Below are 22,720 nucleotides of genomic sequence, written 5' to 3' on the forward strand. Positions count from 1 at the left end.
ATTTCTCTTATTGTTTGATGGCTTTATACAAGCAGAAGAAATACAAGGAACATTTTTAGATGATGAAGAATCTCAAGGGAACATGATGGAAGATCACAGTGACTCAAAAGTGTGTGTAGCTTATTTTGACTGCTGACATATCACCATGTAGCACTTAATGAATGCAGATTTTGAATGCAGATTTGCCTTCTATCTGCTACAGTTGCTGACAGCCTCTCTGTTTGATTGTCCTGTAAGGTCTTAAGCAAACAAAGAAGCTTTAGCTGTGTCCTGCAAAGACTGTGAGGAATGGCTCAGAACACCCGTCCTTCAGAAAAACACCCATGCCTCAGGAGGACACCCGTCCCTCAGAACACCCGTCCCTCAGAACACCCGTCCCTCAGGAGGACACCCATGCCTCAGGAGGACACCCATCCCTCAGAAGAACACCCATGCCTCAGGAGGACACCCGTCCTTCAGAACACCCTGTTCTTTTGATTATCTGTTTCTCTATACATCTTTATTTTATTTTGTCTATGTTTTGTGAGAAGCCAGGCAAAGTAAATGACATGAGTCTGTTCTGGAACCCAGAGCATCAGGAGCCTCCCCCAAGGGTTCCCGAGTCTCTACTGAAGAATCTAAAGAAGAGTGGGAGCCACCTGACGTGGCTGCTGGCAGTTGATCTCACATCCTGAGTGAGCATTGCTTGCTTTCTGTAACTGAGCCTTCTCTCCAGCCCCATCTTGAGAGATTTGTAAAGAGTTCTGCAGTAGCCTGTGGCAAGCTAAAGGAAGGTCTTATATTAAGGAACTTAAGTATTTAACAGTGAGTTAGAAAATATTAATGAATGTAAAATTAAAAAGCTCCCATTTTCATCTTTCTGGAAAAGAAATTTTAAGGACTGTTTCAGTATTTTAACATAATTCCATGAGGATTTCTGTTTTTTTTTCTTTCTCCTTGTCCCAAAAGACACACTAGAGCAACCCCGAGACTTGAAAACACCTGACTGAATAGGCCAGTCTCTTAAATACAGTGAGCTGATGAGACTGCCTTCTGAAGTACATTTTGGGCAATGTTGTAACCTGAATACATTCTCATTTATGGCATTCCATTTCCATGGAAACAAACTGTAAATACTAGACAGCAATTTGGGGGCCATCTATTTAATCTTGCTCATATGTCTATTTACTATGAGAAAAGTCAAAGTTTAAATAAATCATCTTGAGGGTCAACTCCATTTTTGAAAAGGTGAGTTCACTGATGGTGAGTCTCATGCCTTCCATCTCACGAGCGTTAGCTGCAATCACTGGAGTGCAAAGCGGGCTTAATATCAAGTGTACTAGAAGGAAATAAGAATACTTAAATGTCTGAGCCATGCTGTTTTTTTTTTATTATTTTAGAAGATTGAGTAGGAAGAATGTGGTACTTGTGTGTGTCAGAAAGAAAGTGCTAGAAATTATACGGTGCAGTTGAGGTGTGCGAGGGAGTGTGGGGCTGCGCAGATTTCAGTGCCTTTTGCAGAAGAGTCTTTGATCCTGGAGACATGCTGATCGTAAATGGCTCTCATTTGACATTGCCAGGCTTTGGAGTTGCACAGGAGAACAAAAAGCTGAGGTTGGTGTGGATAGTAAGAGGGAGGAGGGATGTACTTGATCCCATGGAAGAGCAAGGCAGTTCTGAAAACGTAATGATGTTGCAGAACTCCCCACAGCTGCACCTCTGCTCGCCTACGCTGGGCGAATGAATGACTACCCAGGACCGCTTAAATGAGGTCCACACCTTGCTTTTGTCCTGATGGCTCAGGCTGTTTGTGATGATCCTCTCATGTAGATGCCCGAGTTGTTACATAACGCCACAGAAAACAATGCAAAAGGGGTCTCTCAACTACAAAATGAAGCAGCCAGTTCTGACAGGAACTGCGAGTTGCTGCATCCGTCACTGGACTTCCTCACCACTGGATGGAACACACTGATCAGCTTCAGGAAGTGATTACCAATTTGAATTTTGGACCCATGGAGCTGGCAGCTCTATGTGCCTGACAACTGTGTCCTTTTGGAACTATGCGTCATTCTTGCTGCAAAGGCCAAGAGCTCTCACTGATGGGCATTTAATTAGGTCTCTAGGGGGTCGGTGGGAGGAGGTTGGATATGCCTGAGAGAATTTTATGGCCAGATGTGGCTCTTAGTGAATCTGTGAAAAATAAAAATCTAGAAGGGAATCTTCTTTGATGCTTGTTTCAATCAACTTTCCAACATTTATTTAATAATTTTAGAAATTATAAAAAACCCACAAAACTGATGACCCTAGGATTTTTATCCCAATCAACTCTCAGTATAACAATGGAATGTCACTTGTTGGGCAGGCTGTCAGGAGGAAATGGAATATATGTCTACTTCTTGGGAGACAGTACAGAAATCTTTTAACAGTTCAGCATATGCATACCCTTGCGTTCAGCAATTCTACACTATATATGTCTGCAAGAGAGATAAATGCATCTGCTAACCAACATAATAGCAAGGTGGCACAAATGGTAAACTGCAGACAGTAGAAAGTTGAATGTGCAAATTGCAGCACATTTGGAGTCTTCTCCAGCTGGAAAGATAAGGCTCTGCTTGCTTCAGTGATGTGGATAAATGTCGAGATTACCCTAGTAAGCAAAGCTTGGAGCTGGGGGATGACTCACAGAGTGAAAACAGTTACTGAACAAGCATGAGGACCTGAGTTCAATCCCAATATCCATGTTAAAAAACTTGGTGTTACTCAGGAGTACCTGTAACCCCACTGCCATTGGTAGCAGAAGCAGGAGGATTGCTGGTGTGTTCTGGCTCCTAACTGTGTGTTCTAGGTTCATAGAGAGACCTTATAGCAAGGGACTACATGAGAGTAATAGAACAGGATACCAAATGTTTTCCTAGTATCTACATGTGACCGTGAGGACATGAACACACACATAGTCATACACTTCACACATACACTACACACATACACACAGAGAAAACTTTAAGAAATAAGGTTAGAATAGAACAATTTTTTTTTTGTGGAGTTTGAGAAGAGATAAAGGGATCTGGATCAGGAGAACTTAGAAGATCAGTTACCTTTGGAGCTAATGGCTCAAAATTTACTGGATTTTCTGTCTGTTAACTATAGCTCAACTGAAGGAAAAGATCAGTGGATAACAGTTGATAGGACCAATCTATCTGGAACATTCCTTCCTAACACCAGGGTTCTGAGTGTGAGCGAAACTGAGTTGAAGGGGATAAAGAAATATTCTCATTTGATTTTAACAATAAACTTTTTAAAATGAATTATGATGTGTGGAACACGTTTGTTAGCACACATCTGCATGAGCAGCCATGTCCACGCTTCTCCCCCGGAGAGCAAGGGAAAGATTCAGCAGACGTGACATGGAGTGGGGAGACAAAGCCTTACCATCTGCCCTGCTCCCCTCTTCTGTCAGGAGTTTCACAATGTTGAAGAACCCTTTGGCAGAGGCCAGGTGCAGGGGCCTGTCTCCAACTTCTCCACTTACATTGACATCAGCGCCAAACTTCAAAAGGACACTGGTTACCTAAAAGAGTCCACCATTTGAAATTAGTTTGGGAAAAAAAAATCACATGTTCTTTTGGTCACACGCCTGTAAGCTCAGCAGTTGGGGAATCAGAAGGCAGAGGCAAGAAGATTGAGAGTTTAAGGTCATCCTCAGCTGCAGAATGAGTTCTTGGCTAGCCTGTGATACTCTAAACTTTGTCTTAACCTGCCCTCAAACACCTTAACACAATGCAGAACATTTACTGTCTAAAATGACTATGCTATCTCTTCGTCTACTTTCACCCCAAAATAGCAGAAAATCCTAGCCCAATGAATCAAAAACAGTAGAGTTTATCACTGAAAAAAAGTCTAAAAGTAAAGTTCTGGGATTCCTCTTTAGAGAATGGTGCCACCCACGGTGGCAATTTCACATTTCAATTAACAGTTAAGATGATCTTCCCTAGACAGGGCCACAGGCCATCTTTTAATAGGCAATCCCCCACTGAGGTGCTCTTCCCAGTTGGTTCTACAGTGTGCCAAGCTGACACTTCAAACTACCCAGCAGAGTGTCACACACTGACTAGAAGTTAAGATCCAGGGGACAGGGTGGGCAGGGTGGGTAGCTGGAATCAATCTGACCTACGTATGCGCTGGGTTCTTCAGCTGAGTCGTTAAGTAATCACCGCCTGATGTTTCCAATATTATGATTGGAACCCAGACAAGTGGAAGTCATGTCAGACTTAACTCCCAGGTTGTGGTGAGCACCAGAGGTGATGATGTATTTAATGTGCCAAGTACAGTGGCCCATATATAGCCAAACAGTGCAATAGACTCTTAATAGAAGTTCTCAAGAAAGCATCATCTGGTAGCAGATGGGGGGAAGACCTTTCTCTTAAGTGAACCAGCCAAAAGCAGGGTCTTGGAGGCCCAACTCATACATCTTAGTGTTGCCACTGTGACTCAACGAGCTAATCTTTAGAGACCCCAGTTTCTTCGCTGTTAAAATGGGAACAGTGGTACTCTATCTCTTCGAGCTGCTCTGAGGATAAAGAAAGTTAGGACTTGTCAGGCATGCAGAACATGGCTTAGCCCTAAGCATCTATCCAGAGAAATGGCAACACACCCGAGAAATGTGTGCATTTTTACCCTTCTTACGGCTAATGGGAAGATCTACACTTGCTTCCCGACCATCAGAACCTTGCTACCTAAGCACATCTTCCCTCTCCTGCCGTCTCTGTAACTTCATAACAGCTTAAGCTCTCCGGGAAGTCAATTGTCTATTAAGTGCTGTTATTCCGTATGTAGGAAATACTGCTCTTGCTATGAGCACCTATCGCTCCACTTAAAATTAAGTGAATAAACAAAGGACAAGGACCAGGGTGCACCAGGCACACTCGTAGGCTGAATTTGCCACTCTCCGTGTCAGCATATTTTAGCAAATGAACAACAGTTTCTGCAAATGGCTGGTACGCTGCTTCACTCAGAAAGTGAGTCCCTTATCATAAAAGGGCCATCCACATTTTAGCATAATTCATATGGCGGTGACTGTATTTTCAGGAAAAGTAAACAAATTTAGCTCTTCACTAAGTACAGAGGCCCTTTATCTCTCCACTGGGTGATGAGGTTAATCAGCAAAGTTGATGACTCCACAAAGAGCATGCGCACTACACAGCCTGCTCTTGCCTCGATCCCGGATGTGGGGTTCTCCCAGCGTCTGACTTCTGGAGCCTGCACGGTACTATAGCCAGTGACTGACTCCCCAGGCACCTGGGTACATTCTGAGTAGCACATGGATGGACTGCCAAGTTTCACAATATGCGTGCCATGGCTTCACATTCTAAGGGTGTGCAAGCATATGTCAGCTAGTAGGGTCACAAAGGTATGGTGACCAGAACGTCACAGGACAAGGACGGACTCCTCAGGGAGCGCTGGGAAGGGATAGCTGTGGAAGAGTCCACAGAAAGATAAAGATTACACATCTGAAGGGCAGTTTTATTTGCTTATGTCCTTACTTTTGTGTTTCTGAGTTCTTTTCAGCTTTTTTTCCCCCAAACTAGCTAAGGGGTAGAGTTTGAAATCAGCACAGAACTGCTTGTCTTTCACTCTGCGGAGGTGGGAAATCAATAGACTTCGGAGTCAGAAAACATCGTTTTGAAATCTGACTTCACTGTTTAGTTAAGTTGCCTGGTTTGGTGAATTTCTGCACGGGCTCAAAGACACACGGGCTGTGGCCTGGCAGAGAAATTACGTGGCCGGGGGATGGCCAGTCTGGATGCACAATCTAGCTCTTCTGTTCTGAGCCGCCCTGGGACTGGAATATTACCTGCCCTGCTGGACTTTGGATGTTGCCTTGGTAACTTGGCAAATGACACCCACAATAGGAAATATTTCTTAAGAGCGGTGCTTCCCGATAGCTTCAGGTTCTTACTTGCCAGGCTCCTGGGAGGGCCTGGCATTCTCAGCTCTTCCCCTTGTGACTTGGGCCTCTCAGGCCAATTCCTTGTCCACAGGCTGACTCTCATTTCCTTCCCCCTCATAAAGACAGACCCTGGAGAACCATCAAGCCTGACAGTAAAACTGAGGAAAGCTCCTGAAAATTTTAAACCTGCTCACAAACTCCAGTTCCTTTTAAGGCAAGTCACAGGCTCAGAGCCAGAGCAGGCACAGGCTTTAGGAGGGAGTTTTTCAGCCCCTAACATCCCCTGAGAGGAGAAAAGAGGAACTAGCTTCTGAAAGACAACTGTTTCAGAGAGCTACTGGAAGGGCCTTTGTGGTATGTCTTGTGCTGGCTCTATTGGTGTCTTAACAGGGGTGTTTACTGTGTGTCTCCCAAGGAACTCTATTTCTGTGTAAAGGCATCCCTAGAAAGTCCAGATCATAAATATTTTTTCCATTAAGAAATGAATATCAGGGGCACTATACAGACTACAGACAGCCATAAAACTGGAAAATATTTTCCCCCAAATTCAGGCTGCCCAATTCTCATTTCTGCAAACCATAATGCATACTCTCATGACTCCTTTCTGCAGTGACGATGAAAGGCAAGGCATTGGAATGCTTATGTGGGTCTACAAGCTCCTACAGATGGAGCTGGTGAGAATATTGTATAAATTACCTGGGCAATCCTGGGGTGCAAGCCCAGGACTCTGAGCATATGGGACAAAGCCGCTATCTGTCACTGCGCTATGAGGAAGCCCCAAAGGACACATCCTTTCAGGGAAGCAGGCCCTGCTGCAGCCCGCCAGCAGCTGTAGCTCACAGTGCAGACCTACCTGCTCATGCCCGTAGTAGGCTGACATGTGCAGGGGGGTGAAGAAGACAGCATCTTGAACATTGACGTTGGCTCCATGTTCTAGCAACACTTCTGCAGCCTAGATGAGAGAGAGGTATGTGTTAGGGACCTCTCCTAGGCCAGCCAAACATCCAGTTTAGTTTGTCAGTAACCATGCACAGCTTCCAGTCAAGACTTCCATTCTGAAACACAGCTTTCTTTTATCTCCTCTCCCTCATGCCTTTGCCTAGGAAACAAACGCATATGCTAATTAAGGTCCCCCTGAGTCTAATAGTATTACTTGTTTGTTTCCTGTTCATATGCGTGTTTCTTTTTTTTTTTTTTTTTTTTTTTTTTTGGTTTTTTCGAGACAGGGTTTCTCTGCAGCTTTAGAGCCTGTCCTGGAGCTAGCTCTTGTAGACCAGGCTGGTCTCGAACTCACAGAGATCCGCCTGCCTCTGCCTCCCGAGTGCTGGGATTAAAGGCGTGCGCCACCACCGCCCGGCTCATATGCGTGTTTCTGTGTTCATCCATGCCATGTGCAGGTCAGAGGACACCTTCTACAATGTGGGTCCCAGGGATGAAGTAGAGGTCGTCAGGCTTAGCAGGCTCTATTTGTTGATCCACCTTGCAAGCCCTGATGGCACCATTCTAAACATGTCTCCCAATACTCTCTCCCTATTGTCCTCAGTCAGAACTTCCTTCTTGTCTACAGAGCTTTATACTTCAACCAAAATCCCATACCACATCTTCTCGGGTCTCCTCAGTTTCTTTCTCTTCATTGCAGTCTGCGTGGCTGAACCTGGATCTTCTCTGCTTGTCTAGGAAAGGTTTATTTTGCAGATTCTGCTGTGCTATGGTCTGAACACAAATGCCCCCTTGGACTCATATGATTACAAAGCTGATTCCCAGAAGGTGTACTGTTTGGGGAGGATTTGTAAGCTAGGAGGTAGGGATGAATGAAGTGCTGGGGGCAGGTTCTTATCTTATGGAGTTATCTTATCTCTAATCATTTTCTGTTTGCTTTTTTCTTCCTAGTTGGTGATGGGGTGGACAGTACTCTTTCACTTGCTCTGGCATCCATGAGGTCCTGCCCATTCACGTGGACTTTTAAAAGGCATAGATTGTACCCTTGGGAAACAAGATCTCAAGGGAACAATAAGCCGCCTTGTCTTCCCTTATGTTTTCTTTTTGCTTCTACTTTCAGTTGTTTTCCTTGTATGCTTGGGTATTTGGTAACACTGACGCAGCAGTACCCATCACATGTGAATCTTTTCTGGGTTATTATAGGTGGGTGGTAACTGTTACCCACAACATAAAGAAGGAAGAAAGGATTTTTACAACTTTATTACTTCCTCACAGGTAAACAGAAAGAGAGCAGGACTTTGCCTTTTATGGCATCTCCATTTTCTCTGTCATTTCTTGATGTCCCCAAGTAGTTTGATTTTGAGTACCCTGTTCTACTGTCTTTTATGCCAAGCCTGAAGAGTCTCCAGGTCTTTTTCACCAGAGACTGGCCTCGGGTATATATATATATTCTGTATAGTATCACATCCATTCCTTAAAGTGAATTTGGTTTCAATGAGGACTTCCCTAATTTATAGGCTGGTCTTTGGCTGATACACAGCTGAGAAAATTTTCCAAAATCTATTAGATGGGAAACAGGAGTTCAGAAAGCATAGGCTCCTGATTCATCTTATGTCCCAACAAGCAAGCATCCTTACATGAGCCAGAGATCCTCAGAGCTATGGGAGACCATGGGATTTTCAACCACAGATTGTAAACCTAGATTTAAAAATAGAAGTCATTGAGAAATGTAGAAATCAAGAAATGTCTGAAGGTCAGAAGTTAGATCAGTATCAGGGTGCAGTGATTCTCTAGGCTCACCCACAAGCCTTCCTCAGGTTCTCCAAAGAGAGAGAGGCTATGAGGTAGATGACTCCCTAGGCCACTGTTGTTTGCACATTCACTGTTACAACAGAAACAAGACTGAGTGTCATACACCAAAAGGAAGAGATAAGAGACTGCTTTTGGACCTCTGAGGTTCTGAGTAGGTCCAAAAGTATAAGCAGGTGCTTCATTGCTTCATTTTATAGACATTTCCAGAATTGATCGTTAGTTTATGTTTAAATTGATGATCAGTAAAGCATATTTTATACACAGTGAGTTGTTCTTCTAATAAAAGTTGAGGTTATAGCTTTTATTGGCAGAAGGTTACCTGTCAGGCACTGAAGTTTTTCAGAGGACCTTAGAATCTGCTGTGTTTTCTACCCACAAACAGAAAGATGGACATTGCTCTCCCAAATTAAATGGAACCTTGGGGAGACCAAGTGAAACACAGTCAACCAGTCAGGGTGAAGGAGAGGCAGAATACACATCAAGTTCTGCTGACTTCAAATTTTACTTACAACAGGATGGTTCTGTGGGCATGATCTCATTAGCATTAAGCAAAGGGGACAAATGACTCAACCCAGATTGGAGGAAGTCAGCTATCTGTAGGACTCTGTAGATCAGTTTGGAAATGAATGCCAGCGTCATTAGTACAGCATGTCTGGTATCCGAGGCATCCAGTCTCAGGAGCTCTGAAATGAGGCTGTTAATCAGCCAGGGAGATGAAGCTCTTTATAATTTCTGTTATTTTAAATATAGCATAAAACAAAGTAGATGTCATGAATTTTTACTATTAAAAGGACTCTCCAATATTAACATGCAGAGTCAATTTCTTGGACATGGTACCATAATTCACTTTCCTGCTAGAAAGATAAATAGTCAAAAGCAGATTTCTACCATACCAACTTTAGACTCATCCAGCCACAGAGAAGGTCGACCTTGGGTTGAGCATCCTTTAATTATGAAGTACTGGCCTTCTGAGAATTTGTCAAAATGTGAGTTTTAATGAAACCACATGGAGTCATTATTGAACTGTAGGATTTTAATAGCTTATTTTTAAATATAAGGAAATACTTAACCATTGAGAGCACTGCCTGTGGGAATGTGTGTTTTCAGGTGTATGATATTATTTGATGTTGTGCTTTCCAGTTTCATTCTATATAGAACTTCTTTTAGGACTCAGGGGAATATGGAATATTTGGTGTGCAAACATGTCTACCAGCTGGAATAACACAAATGTATTTATGTAGACATTTAAAGAAAGAGCAGGAACCCTTTTTAAAATCATTTTACCCAAGCTTCCTCTACCCAGAACAGGAGAGTGTTGATAAACCTTCTTTATACCCTTCCTATTACGATTCTAGGGAGTCACATATTAACTCCATTCCATTTGCTGCCATGGAAAATAACAGTAAGTATATGATAATTGTAGATATTTCCTCTATTTTAACCAAAGAGAAAAATAGGAAGATATATCTGCTATCATGTACAGGGGCAGAACTTAGGTAGGTGGAGAAAACAAAACTGAATTCTGGGAGAAAGAAGGGTGAAGTCAGAGCGAAGCCATGTAGCCCCACCAGAGCCAGACAGAACTTTACCTGTTAAGCCACAGCCACGTGGTGATATACAGATTACTGGAAATGGGTAAAATTAAAATGTAAGAGCTAGTTGTTAAGAAGCTAGAGATAATGGACCAAGCAGTGGTTTAAATAATATGGTTTCTGTGTGATTATTTCAGGGCTAAGGAGCCAGAACTAACTAGTGTCCTTCCTTCAGTACTGTTTCAAATAACTGTAGAAGAATACTGTCTTAACACTTTTCATCAAAATAGCATGATAAAATTTCTTGCAAAATAGTAAACTGGAAACAGGTGTTATCACTTGAGCTCTGAACAGTCTACAGGCTGTGAGCCCTATCAGATTTAAGTGAGAATATTCCACAGAAGTATAATTGGAGTGGGAATCTAGTAGAGTCATTCTATCTGGAATCAACATTAGAATGTAATAATTGTTTCTCACTGTATCTAGGGTAACAGGAGAATGTATTAGTGTTTGTTGATGGTTTCCAGGCCTTGAAGAAATTATACTAGAGAACTGTAAATGGATATTTCTCTCCCATGCAACAGTTCTGGAATAATCACTCAGAGGCTTAATATTAATTATAAATGTTTGGCTGATGGCTCAGGCTTATTACTAGCTAGCTCTTACATTTAAATTAACCCACTTTTATTGACTTAATTTTTTCCACATAGCTAATGCTGCCCTGTCATTTTGCCCAAAGGCCATGAGGATCAACTGCAAGCCATGCTCTCCGCTGTGCTTGCTCTTGCTCTGAGCACCCAAGAAGGTGACCACTTGACCTCTTCCTCAGTTTTATTTTGTCACGTATTCAGAGAAAACCAGGCTCATGGGGCAATTGTTTTGATCTGTGCATGACTTTCCACAGTAAACATGCTCACATCTGCAAGCCTCCTACCTTGGCTTTTACCTACCAATGGCCAGCTTCTTCACACTAAGGCATTAACTCCCTGAGTAAGAAAGAAATAGATCCAGTCATATAAAACCCTGTGGCTACAGGTCAGCCAAGTATGAGCAGTGGGTGATATCTGCTGTGAGAAATAGGTGTTACCCAGGTAGGATTCTGAACAAAGTTCCAAGTTTCATCCGTCTACTGATTGAAGATGAGGACAGAAGTGGAGAGGAGGGGAAAAGAAGACATTGAAAGAATTGAAAGGCAAAGGATATTGTTATTGTCCATGGCCACATCTCTGGAACCCCATAAGGAAAAGGCTAGACATTGCAGGCACATTCATGGAGAGGCAACAAAATGAGTTAGATAATTGGTGGTCCAAACCTGGAGAAGGGGCCTTTGAATGTCTCAGCTATAGAAGTATTGTCAGGAACGGAAGTGGCAAGGGATGGAATGAGAAGACACAGCTGTCGGCAAATGATTATTGCTGCAGCGGACACCTAAGTGAACCTGGGTGAGATAGGCAGGAATATCACACTGTGTAGGTCATGGCTCTCCAAAGTAAGAGCACCTGTAGTATTTTCTCCTCAATTAACCACTTTAATTCTAGTTGCTTCTAGTTCTTTCTGGGCAGCTCATTGCCCTTGTCCAGAACAGTTGGCTTCCATGGCAATCAACCATTCATTGAAGAGTTGAACATCATTTTCCAGTTTTCAATTAAAGCAGCTGTGTCTTAATGGAAATGTATGTTCCTGGGAGAGCAGTTTAGATGAAAGCATGGGGTTTGTACATACTAAGCTCCTGTTCATTGTACTTTCTGTATACTTTTCCATTTAAACTATAACATTTCTTGAGATCTTTTATGAATGTCATATGAATAATCTTTCTATCCAAGATTCAGAAAACTGTGAGGTTATCATTTCTGCAGGTCATGTAGCTGAATGTGGGGGTCACAAAAATGCTGGTACCAGGAAAATATTTCACTGCAGCCTACATTCTAAACATGTGTTCCTTGTACTGTCTATGCCATCACACCGTGTGACAGCAATGAACATTGAGATGTCACAAATCAAATTGAAGTCTATTATTGGCTGTTCACTGAAATATTTTGCTTTGTATACACTAGAAACATATTTTAATACCAAACAGGACTTTTAATATTTACCTATCATTCCCAGCATGCAAGTATCAAATTATTTTACCTTTCAATCATATTATGTTAGACAAACAGGGATATTTACTTTATTAGTATGCAAATTTGCTTGTCTTCAGTAAATGGTAAAGTTATATGTGTGCCAAATAATTGCTTTGAAATAAGCCTCTTCATGATTTATTATGAATATATGTCTTATTTGTATACATGTTTGTTGCAATTGTACGCTCAGGTTTGCATAAAAACCCCTTGGGTGCAAACAAGTCACGAATGAGAAAGGTCAAGAAACCATGCACTATATTCTGTAGAGTTTGCCACTAAGGTCATTGCTGAACATTTCTGTAATAACCTTTGAGAACCTGGAACAGCTCTAATTAAGTGTTTGACTACAGAATCCTATTGGAAAATCATTTCTCCAGGCTGTCACAGAAATAAGGTTTCCTTTCTGCAATCTTTCCTTATGACTTCACATTAAAATTAAATCTGGTTTTAAAATTATCCAGAAGGTGATTTCACAGGTAATTATTATCAAAGACACTAAGGAAATCACCATTTTTAAATTTTGAAAGAAGTTTAAAAGCACAGTTGTGTGTGTATTTGTGCTTTGTTCATGAGTGTTAAACAAACTCTACTAAATATGTTCATCACTGACATTTATCAGGGAGTGATGGGAACCCAGGAAGAAAAGCAGTGGCTGAGGAATGAGGTACCACATGGATCAGAGCAGTGGGGCTGAGGTCTTCTTGTCCTTACTAAGAGAAGTATTATAGCAAGGCTAAAGATGCATATGCTATGTTTCCATGGAGGTGAAGATTGAAATATCCCCCCCACACAACGCACATGAGAAAGGGACCAGCAGTAAATGATGAAGGGCCTAGGAGGGTTTTGATGACGTGAATGTGATAGGGAACAATGCGAACTGATGAGAGCCTTTATTTTGTACACTGCCAAACATCACAGTAAAATAAGGATATCTATGATGAAATTACAGCAGAGTGAGGGGAGATACATATATGACATTTACAGCTAAAACTTGAGAGGAAGGGAGCCTAAGAAGGAAGTCATAGCTAGGAGGGAAGAGCACCTTAATGAGTAGCTCCCAAGGGAGCCTACAAAAGCTTTGTAAGTGGAGGGCTCACACCTGCTACCACCACTGTTCAGCCATTGCCGTGCTGTGCTATTGGTTCCCTAAGACACAGGCTTTTCTGATCAGTTCTTCACATGGGAGTCTTAATTTAGAATTCCTGGCTGATAACACAGCTTTCGGCATCTGCTCTAGGAACAGTGTTCTATGTATTTCCAAAGCCTTGATCTTTTCTTACGAGATTTATTTATACAGCTTGCCACAGGCCCCACATTTCCCACTGTATTGCAATTGCTAAGACTTGAAAACTGGGGTAAGAGTTACAGTTTTTCTTCCCACTGATGCCCTCAGACCTGTTGGCATGCAGCCTGGACATCACATGGAAGAGGAATTCATACCTGGCAAGCAATTTTCTCTGGACTTTTTTTTTTCAAGCCGACCCTCCCATTCCTTTTTCGACTTGAAGAAAGCTGCTTTGGAGAAGTGTTTGGAAAACAAAAGCAGTACAGCTCGGGGTGAGACTTCATCATTCTACTCCTCAGCTGAGGGCACAGAGAGAGCGCCTCTCAGACAAGACGAAGTGGTATGAATCCTCCCAAGGAATTATGGCAGTAATTAATGGATTCTAGCAGCTCAGTTTAAATACAAAGGAGACAATGTGAACAATGAAGTTTCAAGGTCAGTACAGCTGTAAGCACACGTCTAGAACACCCAGCAATTCCCTTTCTGAGCTTCCCCGCTAATTAACGCCAGAAAACTGACTGATGAAGTGCAGGATACAATGTTAATTTGCTGTAGGACAACAGATGTTCGTCGCCCATTGTTCCTTGAGGGTTCTTTATTCAACAGTAATGCTGAAAACGTTGGCTCCACATATCTCAAAGTGTCCCAATGAGATCAGCGTATCCACAGGTGTAGAGACACTCCAGCCAGCAGGAACTCCATAGTTCGACAGGTACGGAAACCATGCATAAAACAGATCGTGTGCTCTTTAGACTAAGAGCCTGTTACAGCAAACACCTCCCACGTGTCATCCAAGGATGTGTTACAGGACAGAAGACACATACAATAAACCCAGAAGCCATCCAAAGCCCTGTTCACCCAAGTTCAGGGGTGTAAACAAAAACTCCAGCAACTGTGAAACAGATTTCAGATTCAGTTTTTGCTCCCGAAAGGGATAAACTATACTAATGGCTTGGGCTCAGTCTTGGTCTTTCAAAGCTCACCCTGTGGCTAGCCCATGTTAGAACTTGGACACAAACAACCCTTGGCAGGTTTGTTCCAATATCCACATGTCTAATTTATGCTGCTGCTGAGAAACAACAATGAAGAGCCCGAAGCAACACTGTACCAGGAATGTTTTCTTTTTAAGTATGTAATAAATTCGGAACTCACCTTAAGTTCTGTGGTAGAACAGGGCTTTGTGGTATGTGTATAGGTTTATTTAGCAAGCTCTCTGAATGACTCCTGAATACTAACGGCACCAGAGAAACCCAGATGAGATACACGGAGAATCCCTATTCCAAACAGGACTGCCGTTAGCTTGGAAAAGTAGAATTGCCCCTGGAGCTGCTCTCAAGTTCTTCCATGCTTCTCTTTAGGAAAAGATGGTGCTAAGCATGAATCTAGCACCACACAAAAATTAAGTGCTGGGTCCCCATCATTTAGACATAGCAAGCTGTCTTCCCACCCATCCCTGCACCTGTCTGTCAGAGTCACTGATACATACTACCCAATTATATAATATTAATGGTATTGGTTATCCACAACGCTAATTCCTTTGAGCATGGCTGACATAATGACTTATTCCTAGTGTCTACGATGAGGCAAATGTGTGCAATGCCGTTGACAGTCGTAGGGAATTCAGACTGTGGTTTCACTTGATACATTCTTTCTGATCTGCTCCTTCCCTCTTTTTTTTTTTAAAGGAAACAGTATGCTCGGTTGTGTGAGCCATCTTAGGAACAGGACCACAGAGCACACTGTAAACCGTCGGGTTTGTGGAGGAGTGTAGAGGCAGATCCTCTTTCCATCAGTTACTGAGATGGCCACAATCCTGCCTAACACACTTTAGTTTTTAAGACCACTCAGTTCAGGAGACTCAGATAGCTCACCCTCATATCCAAGACATGAAAATCCTGAAAGATACAAATGTTATTTTACAAATCACAAAAACGTTGGTGTACTCTCTAATGCAGCCAAAGGTAGACCAATCTTTGGTATAAGCACTCACATAGCCATAGGTAGTTCAAAACTTTGGTACAATCTCTAATGTAAGCATAGACAGCTCAAAGGTTTGGTGATTTAACCAATCTGGTTGGACATCAGCATTGAATGACAAAGTCCACTGAGACAGAACGTTCAATGAGCCCTGAAATAGGCACCAGTGTTTTCAAGATCTCCAAGCTGTGGCATGCCAGGGAATGCTCAGATGGTTATTAGCCAATTCCTGGAGATGAAAGGGCATTTGGTTTAGAGGATGGAAGAGTCAGATGGGTAAAGGATTGTAGTTCATAAGACAAAGTACTGAAGATATGCGAACTCCACAAAGGAAGAACTCCATACACATGCAGAAGATGCCCAGGAGAGCTACTGCTGACCAGCATGAGAACCATGACTTTTACTAATAACACTGCCTAGAATCCAACAGGTATGATGGTAAGGCCACTTCTCCAGGCAGAATGAAATACCTTTATGGTTCATGAGCATTAGGTGAAAGGTTCGGCAGAGATGGCTGCAGTAAGAGGTAACAAGCTCCACCACCGGTTTCCTCCAGTCTTGCCATTTAATTCTTTAAAGCTAAGCCTAAATGAATCACCAAGTATCCAAGGACTTTCATGATTTGTGACATTGTGAGGGTGTTGTTGACAATACATATAGATTCATATCCATCGGAACTCAAAACATCCAGGAAGCAGTCTCATGGTATTTCCAGTGTCCATACTCTCGTCAGGAGTGACTAGGAATGCAGAGGCAGAAAACATGGCACACAGTGGAAGGAGTAAGCGGTCAAGTCTTACCCAGAACCAAGAAGGTCAGAATTGCCAAGAAGGATAACAAAGTAGATACTAAAATATTTCTGTGTGGTTAGACATCTCAAAAGATTCATGAAGCCGGGTGGTGGTGGCGCACGCCTTTAATCCCAGCACTCGGGAGGCAGAGGCAGGCGGATCTCTGTGAGTTCGAGACCAGCCTGGTCTACAAGAGCTAGGTCCAGGACAGGCTCTAGAAACTACAGGGAAACCCTGTCACGAAAAATCAAAAAAAAAAAAAAAGATTCATGAACATGTAATAAGGACCACTTTCCAACTCACAGAGATGAAAACTATAATACATAAAGTTAAAATATTTTAGATAGTATAAATAGCACACATTCAATAGAAGAAGATATCAGTAATTTGGATAGTGTAGTAATGGATGTGTATAGGAAACATGGAGAGGAAAGAAAGCCCTGAAAAATGAAAAGCGCCGTTGAGACTTCAGCCCATGTATGTGGTGCCATCCACACCTCTGCGTGTGTGTTGCCCTCTTCTGTATCCTCTACCATTATCTCCTGTTACAGACGGCTTGTCCAGCTCTTTGGATCACAATAATATTTGATTGAAAGAACTTTATTTAATTATTGTATTTAGAAGATGTTTCACCAGGACTAGGATTTTAAATTATGCATTCATTCATTTCCACTCTTTGGAACTATTATTCTGTCTTCTCATTTCCATGCGTTCAGATAGGGATTTTGCTGACTTCATTACTTTGGCCCCCAGGACATGTGTGACTTTATTCCCTCAGCTTTTGGCTTCTACGGTTTTTTTCCTTATCACTCACTTGAGCAGTTTAGTGACCATGTACTAATAATATCTGGATTTCTTTCAACCTCTACTGTTCTGAGGTTATTGAGTTTTCTGTATAGGAGGTCTTATGCATTTCATTAAGTTGGGAAAATGTTCTTATTATTTAAATACTGTTTTTTTTATCTTCTTCCAATTACACACATATCCTTGAACAATTGAATACCATGACCATCCCCTATACCTTCTTTGTGTCCTGATTCAAACAAATTTCTCATGAAAGACAGACAGCCCTGTGAAAATTCCATAGGCAGGAGTATGCCAGGCATAGTTGGAGAATGTCAGGTAGAAGAAGGATCAGGAAAGAGTGAGGACAGAAGTGAGCATGTTTGTAACACAGGAAGGTGTGGAGCAGGGTAGGGACGTGAGCTGTGACCCATGTCTCCACAGGATAAAGGAGGAAGGACAGAAGGGACACCAGGGCACTCTCTTCCAGGCTCAGCCACATAGTGACCTCCATGATTCTGCCACCCTGGTGACTTTGTATATTTACTCCTATGCCTGTCTTTTCCCCTAGGAGATGCTCTGCAAGCTGGCAATCATAAATTCTCTTCAAGCCCTGAATCGTCTCCACTGAGCAGAGAAAGGTGTCTCCTAGCTGTTCAATAGACATTTCTTTAGTAATCAGGTGGAGGGAAGGTTGGATTCCCCACATATACACCTGTGATTTACACTTCTTTACTTTTCCACTACTGTCCCCTGTCCTTGTGGATCTGCATTCGATAAATCTCACTGGCATTCTTTCCTGCTCCAGCCCAATGTCTTCACATTCTAGGGCATGAATTTCTCTGAAGAAAATTTGTAGAATAGAAAAAATGACTTCTAGAACATCAAGGTTCGCTTTCTGAAGTCTAAACAGCGGGCACAGACTCTCTAGGTTTACATATTGCCAAAAACTAAGCTCACACAAGGGAGAGCCAGTGATGAATTTCCCTGTCCTTTGGGAAATAAAACTTGATAATAGAAGTCTATTTATAGTCATAACTATAACATGCCTCTAGGAAAGTAATAATATTGGGGCAAGCTATCTTGATTCCTTAAAAAAATCTAATTAAAAAAAGAAATCTCAGTTATATTTGCCATCCACAAAAAAAAAAAAACAACTAAGTCTATAGAATTCATGAAATCTGACCTCAGTCCTGTTTCCTCATGGGGACGACAGACAGTACACAAACATATGTGTTTGGTGGATGAGCACACATAATGGTGATGCATTGCAGTTGCTTGGCAACACTTGGTGAGTTTTAAATACAGTTTAATTTATTCTCTGGTGATTGCTTACTGGGCTGAAATTTTTATTTATTTTTACAGACTAACATTAACAAAAGAATCTAAAACAGAGCAATAGTGGAGACCAGCCTTTGGATGGTTTCTCCTCTAAAGACACTTTTATCTGGAAAACTGAACAGTTTTCCTTTTCCGTCCAGCAAATTCCCATGACTAAGTGAAAACAAAACCCAGTTTCTCTCCCGCACAATTTGTGTGTAATATGAGTGCTTATAGAAAATTTATATAGCACAGAGGCTCCGGGGTGTTGCAGTTTTCCAAACGATACCTGCAGTACACGTGTTTTCAGCCAGCATTCGCAAAGACTCAGAGGGAGGCAGTCTGTGTTTCTGTCAGGACAGGACAGACTACAAGTGAGATGGAGATTTAAAACTATGTCAAAGGTTTTGCCCTCCTTAAGTCTATTTCTCAGATAAAAAATATCTATGAATGCTCAAAATCATTTTGCTAAGTTCTAGAAAATAACAGATGGAGTGTTTTTATTTCGTATACCCAAGTGTTTGTTTTCCTCCAAACCATAGTAGAGTTATAGGCAATTATTATCCATTTTAATTCATCTACTATTACGGATAATCTTGGTTGCCATTTGGAATCAGCATGTGACATTGTCTAGGTTAGGTCCAATTGGGAAGGGAAGACTCAAATTCAATGTAGTTGGTTTCACCCTATGGGCTGGGGTCCTGGACCAAATAAAAAGAAAGTAAGTTGGGTACAGCATGGGTCTCTGCTTCCTGAATGTGGGTGTGGTGACCAACTGCCTCAAACTTCAGCCACCGTACCTTCAGGACCAGGATGGAAAGCAAACCCAAGCTATGAGCTAAAATAAACACTTCTGACTTTAAGTTCCATTCTTAGTGGGGTTTTTTGTTTGTTTTGTTTTAAGGTCAGCCATAAAAGGAATAACTAATGCATATATTATGTCACCTCTCAACATGGCCTTGGCTGTCATCTTAGCATTGCTACTGCTGGGATAAAGCATCATAGCCCAAAGAAAGTTGAGGAGGAAAGGGTCCATTACACTTGCACTTCCACATCACAGTTCTTTATTAAAAGCCATTAGAGTAGGGACTCAAGCAGGCAGGAACCCGCAGGAGTTGATGTAGAGGCCACAGAGGGGTGCTGCTTGCTGCTTGTACCCTATGGCTTGCTCATTTTTTTTTTATAGAACTCAGGACCACCTGCCCTTAGTGGCCTCATCCACAATGGACTTGTCCTTCCCTATTAATAACTAATCAAGAAAATGTCTTACAGGCTTGCCTACAACCCTGTTTTACGGAGACATTTTCTCCATAAGATTATTGAGGTTCCTAACTCTCAAATGACATTAGCTTGTGTCAAGTTGACATAAAGCTAACCACCACAGTGCTGTAATGCCAAGGGAGTTTGTGGAGTGTTCTCCTGGGGAAGTATCAAAGCATCCCACACCTCATGTCTGTGGTGATCATGGGTAGTATCAAAGCATGATGCACCTCATGTCTGTGGTGATCATGGGTAGTATCAAAGCGTCCATACCTCATGAGCACATTGCCACACACAGTTCCCAGCACAGGAAGTCTAACATCAAACATCTTCCAAAGCCAGGAGCAGAACACAGAGGTTCTAAATGCTTCAAAGAATAAGGAAAGTGTAGAGGCTGTCAAACTTAAATGCTAATAATTTTACAAAGTCACAGAAATATAACATAAAGCTCCCTAGTCTATATGCTAATTACGATCAAACCTCAATGCTGGGGCACTTGTACATTCCTTCACAAGACACCTCCACTTTTCGAAGGACCTTTCATGAGGAAGGATTTACTGCAAACAGAACCCAATACGTTCAGAGAAGAGACTCAAACAAAGAGATTGGAGGTGGAGGCTCTGCCAGGTCCTGACCTCTAGGCCAAGAGACTTCACTTCAAGTCAGTTCAGAGAACAAGCACTTCTCAATTTCACAGATGCCATTTTCTTTATACTTTCATAAAATCTACCCCGAGAACTTGTGAGACACAGGCCTCACGTACACTTTGTACAGTTTCAGGTTTCATACTGTCATGTGTTAATATATTTCTAGCTATCTTCATTTGAAAAACAAAAATCCCAGTTCAGTAGAGCCACGGGAACTTATAATTGGACTAATGACTTTTTTCAATAAGGAGGAAGCTAATTAAGCAATAATCAGTTTTAGGAGCCTCTATTGCATGACAGATTTTTTTCCCTGACAGCTAGAAACCTACAAGTTCTGAATTAATTTGTCTAGTTATGAGAATGGCAAACTTATTAGTGTATCTCACTCTTGCTCCTACATTGTTTCACACTTGAGAAAGAATAGTAATGATTAAAAGTTCTATTTTCAAGTGTTCAACAGCTCTAAGTTTGGCATACAACATAGTCCATAGGCAACGATCCTTGCTTTTGGAGGTTGTGAAAAATGAAAAAGAATAAAATGAACTTGCCCAAAATGAAGCAGAATGTCAAAACTATGCCTCACTGGGGGCCAGGTGACTCAGAGTTGCCTAAAGTTTAGCCTTGTTTGGGCTGTAAGTAGTTAAGGAAGCATCCTGAGGTTGCAGGAGTTGCTGAATCTGGCCATTTGCCATGTAAAAGGGGAAAGCACAAAGCCTCAAAACACACCACAAAAAGAAGTCATGCTGGTTGCTGCAAGATGGACAGGAAAGAGGGGATTTCTCTGGATGCCATTTGCAGCCAGTTCCTCAGAGGCAGATTGTAATCCACACATCTCTGAGCTCTGAGGAATGTTGCAGGAGTTGGCCCACTTAGTCCCCAAAGGACCAGCTGTTTGCTCAGCAAGCTGAGCATGGTTTCTGCCTCACAGAAGGATTTTAGCTGTGATCAGCTTCTCGAATAGTCTTCTCTCCAATGTGTGCTCTAGACCTTTTTTTTCTGTCTTTTTTTTTGTTTTGTTTTGTTTTGTTTTTCGAGACAGGGTTTCTCTGCAGCTTTTTTAGAGCCTGTCCTGGAGCTAGCTCTTGTAGACCAGGCTGGTCTTGAACTCACAGAGATCCGCCTACCTCTGCCTCCCAAGTGCTGGGATTAAAGGCGTGCGCCACCACCGCCCGGCTGCTCTAGACCTTTAAGGGGTAATCATATTAAATTAAAAAAAATAAATAAACAGATGAGCACCTCAGACAATTCCCAACATATAGGAAAATTAATTGGACATCCCAGCAAGATTTAGCTATCAAAAGAGTGAGATGTAATGCGGAGATTCTAAATATGTCCAAGAAGAAGCCTACATCTGACAATGCTGGACACCTTATTCATTTAATTTCTGAGTACTAAAGGAAACAATAAAATGTGTGCAGAACACAGCAGTGCCTCTTGCTCTAGGATGTGGGTGAAACAAAATGCCCTAAAGATGGAAGACCATGAGAAGCTGTCCGTGATCATGTAATCAGATGGCTTTGTGTACCTGCTTAATTCAACAACAATGAAGCAATTAACTGTAGTTGATGTCATGAGTATTGTTTATGAAACAAAGGAATACTGTCATCTGGATCCTTACATTTCAAGAAAACCTTTTATCTCCATGACAGTGTGTAGGTGTATGCTAAGTTAAAATATTGAACTAGCGTATTTTTAATGTAAGTTCTCTACTTTTAAGATCTTTCTTCAAATAATCAGAGAAATCTCAGTTTTGGGAGAAAGGTCTCTGTGTTTGGGAGAGTTATTCCTCACTCTGCTGAGAGGACTTCTGAGCAGCAGCAGGCAGCAAGGTCCTCATCTGTTTGCATTTAGTGCATGAGAACTCACCCAAGGGGGCAGCCTTGTCTAGTCATGTGATCTCCTCAGGGAATAGCCAGTATCTCCTCGGTAGTGAAGTACCACATTTAAGCTTGGCTGCTTCATTGTGTGTTGGGAAACCCTTAAGAGTCATTTTGGATCTAGTTCTTGCTAGGGGACTGACTGAGACAGCCGTTTTCCTCTTGCTCCTTCTTCTCGTCCTTGTTCATCCTCAAAGTTCGGGGCAATAAACACTGCTTCTTAGAGAGCTGTGCTGCTTGAATCCAGAAGTCCATAGCGGTTCTGTATTAACTCAGCCTCTTGAGTACCTGTTTGCAGTCCCCCTGAGCATCAGTGCCAAAGCTGACCATCAGATAGCCACATCACCCACGGGTCATTCTCCACCCTCTCTCCATTGCCCAGGTTCCCATAAGCTGCTCTCTCCAAGACACAGGAGTGGTTATCAGATTTCCTCCCCCAGCTGCTGCT

General features: G+C 42.1%; 1 protein-coding gene across 1 annotated transcript in view; it reads right to left on the minus strand.

The window, feature by feature from the left end:
• Positions 1-22,720, minus strand: part of LOC119800707 (serine/threonine-protein kinase TNNI3K) — a 227,596-nt gene that overhangs the window by 162,608 nt on the left and 42,268 nt on the right. The window contains exons 6-7 of the mRNA XM_038310871.1: positions 6,780-6,878; positions 3,409-3,547 (exon numbers count right to left, since the gene is read on the minus strand). Coding sequence (XP_038166799.1) covers positions 3,409-3,547; positions 6,780-6,878 — 238 coding nt within the window. The remainder of the gene's footprint in view (positions 1-3,408; positions 3,548-6,779; positions 6,879-22,720) is intronic.

The sequence above is a fragment of the Arvicola amphibius genome, chromosome 14, assembly GCF_903992535.2.
Source record: "Arvicola amphibius chromosome 14, mArvAmp1.2, whole genome shotgun sequence".
NCBI lineage: Eukaryota > Metazoa > Chordata > Mammalia > Rodentia > Cricetidae > Arvicola > Arvicola amphibius.